Source organism: Sciurus carolinensis, chromosome 15, assembly GCF_902686445.1.
Source record: "Sciurus carolinensis chromosome 15, mSciCar1.2, whole genome shotgun sequence".
Classification (NCBI taxonomy): domain Eukaryota; kingdom Metazoa; phylum Chordata; class Mammalia; order Rodentia; family Sciuridae; genus Sciurus; species Sciurus carolinensis.
Genome location: NC_062227.1, coordinates 82732109 through 82739331, shown reverse-complemented (window position 1 = coordinate 82739331; position 7223 = coordinate 82732109). Strand labels below are relative to the sequence as shown.

At 56.5% G+C, this 7223-nt stretch overlaps 1 protein-coding gene across 3 annotated transcripts in view; it reads left to right on the top strand.

Annotated features, from left to right (window-relative positions):
* The first annotated feature begins 287 nt into the window (after nucleotides 1–287).
* The window catches only part of Slc66a2 (solute carrier family 66 member 2), a 29278-nt gene continuing 22342 nt past the window's right edge, over nucleotides 288–7223 (top strand). For 2 of the 3 annotated variants that reach the window (XM_047526297.1, XM_047526296.1), the window contains exons 1-3: nucleotides 289–444; nucleotides 1062–1403; nucleotides 6918–7051. In XM_047526297.1, coding sequence (XP_047382253.1) covers nucleotides 1201–1403; nucleotides 6918–7051 — 337 coding nt within the window. In that variant the 5' untranslated portion in view covers nucleotides 289–444; nucleotides 1062–1200. Of the gene's footprint in view, nucleotides 445–1061; nucleotides 1404–6917; nucleotides 7052–7223 lie in introns of all 3 variants that reach the window. The other variant, XM_047526298.1, reaches the window with a different exon arrangement.

The window sequence follows — 7223 nt, the reverse complement described above, 5'->3', positions numbered from 1 at the left end:
CTCCTTCAGAGCAGGCACGCGAAGACCTCTGTAACTCCCGGGGCGCCAGTGCGACAGCCCCAGGCCGGACTCCCCAGCCAGGTCTCCCTCTGGCGCCCCAGGACTACGTCCTCGGCTCTTGGTGGCAGCACTGCGTCTACATCGACCCCACGCGCCGGGTAGATGGAAACAGGTTCACTCGGGCACCCGAAGACTCGGCCCAGCCAACCAGGTATTTCCTAACCCGGGCTGCTGAGAAGGGTGGAGCCAAACGCCCACGCCCCTTCTCGCCTCGGCGGCACCGGGGACCCGCCCGCCGCATCGCCCGCGCCGGCAGGCGAGCGCTAGGACCCGCGCCGCCTTCCGCAGGCCCGGAGTGGGCGGGGCCTTCCATTGTGACGTCGCAGGGGCGCGCTCCCCGCCCACGCGGACGGACTGACGGACAGACTGGCATGGAGAGCGCGGGTAAGGGGCGCGGGGCGCGGGGCGCGGGGCGCGGGGCCGCCCGGCCGTCTGTCCTCTTTGGGATGCGCGCAGAGCCGCCCTAGGGAGGCCGAGGACTCCGGGTCGGCAACGCGATCACGGCCTCCGCCGCGCCCCGAAGCCCCCAGCCGGGCCGCGCGGCGGACTTGCTCCCCGGGCCTTGTCACCCGGCGGTGGCCACGCCCGCGATGAGCACCCTCTTCCTCCCGCCGTATGCCCTCCCCACCCACCATGCACCCTCCTCTTACTCCACCCCACGGCCGTGCCCTCCTCCCCCAGCCATGCGCCCTCCTCCCATTTCGCCCCGCTTCCCGGCCTTGCGCCCTTCCCCGCTCGGGCCGAGCGCCCTCCTTCCTCCCTGCTGCCTGCTGGACAGAAGGCCCGGGGCGCGTCTCCAGCTCCGCGAGCCGCCCCAGCCCCGGGAGGGGGTCCTGCCCCTGCCGCCAGCCCTGAGGTGTCCTGGGCGCGAGTCAGCTTCGGCCTCCGGAGCGCCGCCCTCACTGGCCCCACGGGCCCAACAGCTGGGCAGCGGGTCAGGCACTGGTGCGCCTGAGCCAAGCTTCTTCCAGGAGTTCTTTACTCTCGCCCTCCATTGCCAGAGCCGGATGGCGGAGAATTGCGCAGGATAGCGGCAGCAATGTAGAGGTGACCGTCGCTGCGCGGATTCAGGAGCTGCGAGAGCACTAGGGCTTGTGCCAGGTGGACGTCGGCCGACGGCAGGGCGGCCGAGAGCTCGCGATGGAGGCCGAAGGTTTGGATTGGCTTCTGGTCCCGCTACACCGGCTGGTTTCTTGGGGGGCCGCCGCAGCCATGGTCTTTGGAGGCGTGGTGCCGTACATCCCGCAGTACAGGGACATTCGGAGGACTCAGAATGCCGACGGCTTTTCCACCCACGTGTGTCTGGTGCTACTGGTGGCCAATATTTTACGGATACTCTTCTGGTAAGCCGGGGCTCTGACCTGAGCGCACCCTCGGAGATGGCGTTCTCTTTTGGGGGTTTGTTGAGGTGAGAGGTGACAGTGGAGGTGCCTGCCTCCTCACAGGGACCCATTCACACCCTCAGGTGGCCAGGTGCCCATTTTGCAGCTGGCCACTTGTGGGACCTCCACAGTCACAGAACTTCTTAGAATATTTCTAGGGAAAAGTTGCAAGACCCTCAAATACAGCTTCTAGATCTGCCTCCTTTAGTGCGAGGCTTAACCTTCATCAGATACTTCCCCAGGGCCCCTCGTGGGTATTGTCCCCCGACTGTGCACGGTGGTGGGGAGAAGGGCACTGGCGGCCTGTGGGAAGGGTCCCTTGGCCTGGCCTTCTCATAACTGGTGCAGTTTTATTTTCCTTAGAGAGGGACTTGGATCTTCTGGGTAGTACTTAGTCCTTAAGTGGAGACCGTCTTCTTGTTTCTCTCAGGCCAGCTTCCTCTTATTCTCATTTGTGTTCTGCTCAGGAAGTTGAGGTTAGTCTAACAGTTGCTAAAGCAGACATAATTTGGAGGGTGAATTTTCAGAGGAAATGAAAAGAGAGATATCATAGCCTCATACTAAGGTCAAAAAGATCAGGCATTTTCCCTTCTTCTGATTGGTCCCAAGGCCCTGTGCTGATAGGAAGTTCTCATGAGACTGGTCAGTTGGAGGGGCCTGCAAGAAAGGCTTCAGGCAGCTTTCCACCTTCTGGTCACAGTTTGAGTAATCACATATCTGCCTTTTGCTAAGTAGCACCAAGCCAATCGTAGTGATTCACACTGAGTAAAATGTTTCTCTTTGAAGTATGCATTTTGATGTGAGTGCTCCCTGAACCCCTGAGCTGCAGGTTCTCTCTCATCTCCCCTGCCCTGGGCCTGGTCAAATGCCGAATGACCCTGGGAGTGGGTTTTGCCCTGCCTGGGGTTCTTAGAAGTTGGCTAGTTAGTTGAATCACATGAGAATTTGGTGTGGGGAGGTTTGACCACTGCAGCAATGTTGGATGTCACCTTGAGCTTTGTCTCTGGGCCAGGAGACTTCTGAGGAGGCTCTAACTCTCACTGTTGTCCGAAGAAAGTTGTAAGACCAAGTTTTGAAGATTGCCCCCTTCCTCCTCCTTGCCTGCTGGCGGAGGGTGGAGGTCCCTAGCTACCCTGTGATGATGGCTGGGTGCCCTGAAGTGACCTCATCTCAGATTGAATGGAAATAGCTCCCCAGATAAAATTGTGTCCCATAGTGTCGCTCACCTTGAGTTCAGATGGGTGGGCACACGCCCAGGCAGGTCACCCGTGCAGCCCAGGGCTGTGTCCAGGTTGTGAAGGAGGCATGTTTGCCTTTCTCCAGAATGTTGAACTGCCGAGGTTGGATTGTCATATGGGAAAAGTGCCCCTTTGAGTGTTTCCACCAATGTACTCATTGTTCAGAATTATAATAGAAAATAAAGATCTAGTGTACATTTAAGCATCTGGTGTGGGGAAGTCAGAAGTGAGGCCAGTTTCCTGGTGTGGTCTGGGGACTGGCCCTAGTGCTCCTAGGGAAGAACTGCATAGGAGCTGGTCTGCTTGCTTTGCACTGGGGTCTCGGAGGTCCTTGAGTGCTCTCCTAGGGGTTGCAGGGCCACCTTCCAGGCTTGTCCACAGGTTGTCTTTTCTGTAGAATCACATACCGAGCTGTCCGGGACCACTCAGGTTTCTGTGGCCAGTGTGTGAACACATACAGGTCCTGGGTCCCCAGCATTTTTCTCAAGACTGGGAGGAGGGGCCAGAGGGTGCTGACCCTTCCCTAGTTTGCTGCCTGCCCTGTGCCTTCCCTACTTCTTGCAGAGTGGGTCTGCAGGCAGCCTGCCGCATGTTCCAGGGCTGCTGCAGGTCCTTAGAGACCCTGCTGGCTAAGGCAGTGTGCTGATCCTTATCTCTCTCCCTGAGCCTCTTGTAGTGCTCCCCCCAGCTCATGTTTCTCCAGGCCCCAGGTCAGCAACCTCTGTGATCTCATGGGTTTTAAAGGTTCCCCCATGTCAGGGATGGCCAGGGCCACACACTTGTGCTTTAGCAGAAGTAATACTTGAAATGTACCACTATGCACATGTGTGTGTGCCTCCCCACCCCAATGCATACTCAGCGTGGGTTGTGGGCAGGGGAGAGTAGGTGGGACTGGAGCTGGAGGCTTCATTGATTTCACAGTGCCGACTGCAGAGCTCTGATCCCTTGGGAAATGTCCTACCCCTGTTGACGGCTCCCTGCTCTACAATCCTGTAGGAAGGGGCTGATTTGAGTGTAAACTTAGGGATTCTGAAACTTAGGTAACTTTCATAACTTCATAGCGTACAATCCTTGTCATTTTGCAAAACTAGCATTCAGCAGATCACAGTCCATGAAATGTCAATGAGGAATTTGGTGTTTGTAGTGTTAGAATCCAGAAGGGCCATGTGATTTTTTTAGATCATGTTTATAGGTCTAGGTGGGTGAGTGAGCAAGATGGGCTGGGTCCCAGAGCTTTGTGATCTTGCTGTGGGATTCATGGGGCACAGTCTGCAAAGCCAAGCCTTTGATGTCTCCTGCAGATGTAGTTGTAAGAATGGAAACACTGTATCAGGGAGGCAGTAACATTCTGCTACTGAGTAATAGCTTCAGCAACAGGGAGAATATATTAACTTTGTTTCTACCTGAGTATTTCTGTTTCTGTGGAAGGTGGACAATTGGAGAATGAATTGTAGAACCTTGTGTGCCCCTGGGGGCAGCATGGACACCAGCCCACTTAGATGGGGCATCCAAAGTTGCTCCAGGAACAGGGCCTCTGACCCTCAGAGCTCCTGTGTTCACCCACATCCTCAGGCAGGAGAGCTGGAGCTCTGGGACGCCCTGCCAGCACAGACTCCTTAAGCCTGAGACGTGAGGACCAGCACCTTTCCTTTTAAATTATCTTTTTAAAACTAATGATGTTGAACTTTGGTTTCTTTTTCTGTTGACCTTTGTATGTTTTGGGGGAAAAGTTGTGCTTTTTGATATTTTGTTTCCTACTTGGTCTGTCCTCACCTGTAGTTAGCTGCATGTCCAGCTGTGCTCCCTCTGGCCCTGGGTGAGACCTGCTGGACCACCTTCTCTGTGGACATCAGTTAGATCTGACCTGTGGTGTGGTGTGGGGGAGTGCAGACCTCGACTGCTTTCTCCAGTGTTTCTTGCTGTGTTTTTGTTGAACATCTAAAAAATAGAATGTAGTCTTTTGGTCACAGTGGCCCAGATGGCTCACAGAAATGAACTTGGTTGAAGGGCCTTTGGTGTGAGATCTTGATAAAGGAACTCATTTTATTGTGCTGCAGCCTTACAGAGTGACACCTAGCACCTTCCCACTTCCTCACCTGGCTGCCTTGGTGTGAGTTGGCCAGCTAGGTAGCTGGTGGAAAGCAGGCCTGAGAGGGACTGTGGACCGTGTCCTCCAGCAACCTTAGGGTATGATCTGCACTTCAAATGTGAAGAGACAGGCTTGGGGATGGTGGGTCCCAGGTGCACAGCTGGGGCAGCATGCTGAATGAGGCACCCATGGGCCGCATGCCTGAGCCACTGCGCCCAGCCCATGCCTGTGCCCAGAAACCCCTGTTGCAACTGCCTCTTTCCTGCTGAACCTCCTGACCTGGGATCTGGCTCCCTCTCCCTGTCTTTCTCTAGCCACTTCTTAGTTCCTCACCTGGTATTTCCTGGTGGTCTCCCAGGGAGGGCTCTGGTGACACTTCCTGAGGACACCCTGACCTACCTATCTGTGCCCTGGCCCCCCCATGCCCCTGTGCTAGGCTGCTCTCTTCTCACCTTCTGTGGATTCCATCTTGGCCCCCTGGCCCCCAGGAGACTATCTGAGACTTTTCTGGTGGCCTGCCTGCAATTTGTCCTACTACACATACCCTCCCCCAGGCCCACTGATCACCTGCTGGGCCCGCTGCCCTGGGCAGGGCCAAGGTTGCCATGGCCCAGAGCCTTGGAGAGGGCTACTGGTTAGGATTCACTCTAGCAGTGAGCTGTGCTCCCAGGCATGGGCTTGCAGAGGCTGACGGGTAGCACCCAGGTGAAGTGGCCCTGTTCTCTGTGCTGCGGGGACCTGTGTTCTCATGGAGTATGCAGAGCTTCCATACACTCTCTCCCAGCGCCAGAAGACTAGGCCACGTCCAACTTTGTCTTTGTTACCATCAAAGTTTATGAAATGCTTTTTTAAAACTTTAATTTATGGAGTAGGTTTGGCCCTGGTCTGGGTCCTCGCGGCCTCTAGGTGTGTGGGCCTGAGCAGTGGGCGCTCTGCCAACTCTGCCCTGTGTTGAGGAGGGGCCACTGCCTGTGGGCATTGCTGAGGAGCCGCAGTGACAGGCGCTCAGCCTCCAGCACCCGTGCTGGCCGTGGAGGTGATTTGTGGGGTGGGGTATAGTGCATGAGCTTCAGTGTTGGGGAGAGGCTGGGAGTCAGTAAGGCATCCGAGTGTGGTATGGTGACCTCAAGTTCAGACCTTGAAAATGCTTTGAGGACAAACTCTGAGGCTGGTTCTAGCCACAAGTGGCCAGGTGAGGGTGAGGTTGGGGGCTTTCCTTTATTTGTTTGTTTGTTTACTTATGTTTTTGTGACCCTGGTGATTGAACCCAGAGTGGTCACCGAGCCACGTTCCCAGCCCTTTTTGTTTTTTATTTTGAGACGGTCCCACCAAGTTGTTCAGGCTGCCCTTGGACTTGCGACCCTCTTCCCTCTTGCAGCAGTCACTGGGATGGCAGGTATGGCCACTGTGCCCAGGGAGGGTAGGCATTTTTGAAGTCCACAAGCCCAGTTCTAGCCATGGCAATGGAGATGGGACCTGTGTGTCACAGCCCATAGTGTTCTGGTGGCACAGGGGAGGCCCCGGGTCACACCCAGCCCAGGATTGTGCTTGCAGGCCATATTGGTGGAAAACCAGCAGGAACCTGAGCTGGAACTGGGCGGCCGTCTGGGAGGGAGAGTGGCTTGTGGAAGCCTGGGCTGGGGAAGCCCTCGCTGCCTCCTCTTCTAGTTGGGGAGGATGGAGTTTGGCGAGGGCCCCTTGCTCCTCCACTCCTACTCTGGGTGCTCTGGTGACCTGCTTCTTCAGGCAGAAAGCAGGGCTACTGTGGCCTGGAAACCGTGTGTCTGGTGGAGGCAGGGGCTCCACATGATGGGCCTCGGCATCTTGGGTGTGCTGTGGTAGAGAGGCAGGGCCCCTCCTCACAGTGCCTAGTCCTGGGTGGGATCTCTGCAGACTCTGGAGGAGAGACTGTTGCATGTGGGAAGGGCTCAGAGGCGTTTGGATCTCATGGCCTCTACCCACCTCAGCCATCCCACATGGAGCCTGGAAGAGGAGGCAGCAGGCAGCAAGTGCCATGGCTGCCTCGGGTGTCAGAGGCCCTCCCCGGGCTCCCTGTCCCTACTGTCCCTGGTGTCGCTAGCTGCCGACTGAGAGAGGCAGGCCTGGCATGGCGTAGCTCCTCCCTGACTCCTGGTCTCCACTGCCCAGGTTTGGAAGGCGCTTTGAGTCCCCACTGCTGTGGCAGAGTGTCGTCATGACCCTGACCATGCTGCTGATGCTGAAGCTGTGCACCGAGGTCCGAGTGGCCAACGAGCTGAACCTGAAACGCCGCTCCTTTGCAGGTTGGTGCTTGATGACCTTTGGAAATAAATTCGTACTAAATCAACAAAAACTCATCCCTGCAAGCTCCTGTGTTATCTAAGCAGCTTTCGTTTCACCGAATGGCCACTGTCTGAAACTGACAGCGGCATTTTCAGCAGGTTAAGTAAACATTCTGTAAAGGGAAACAGTTCC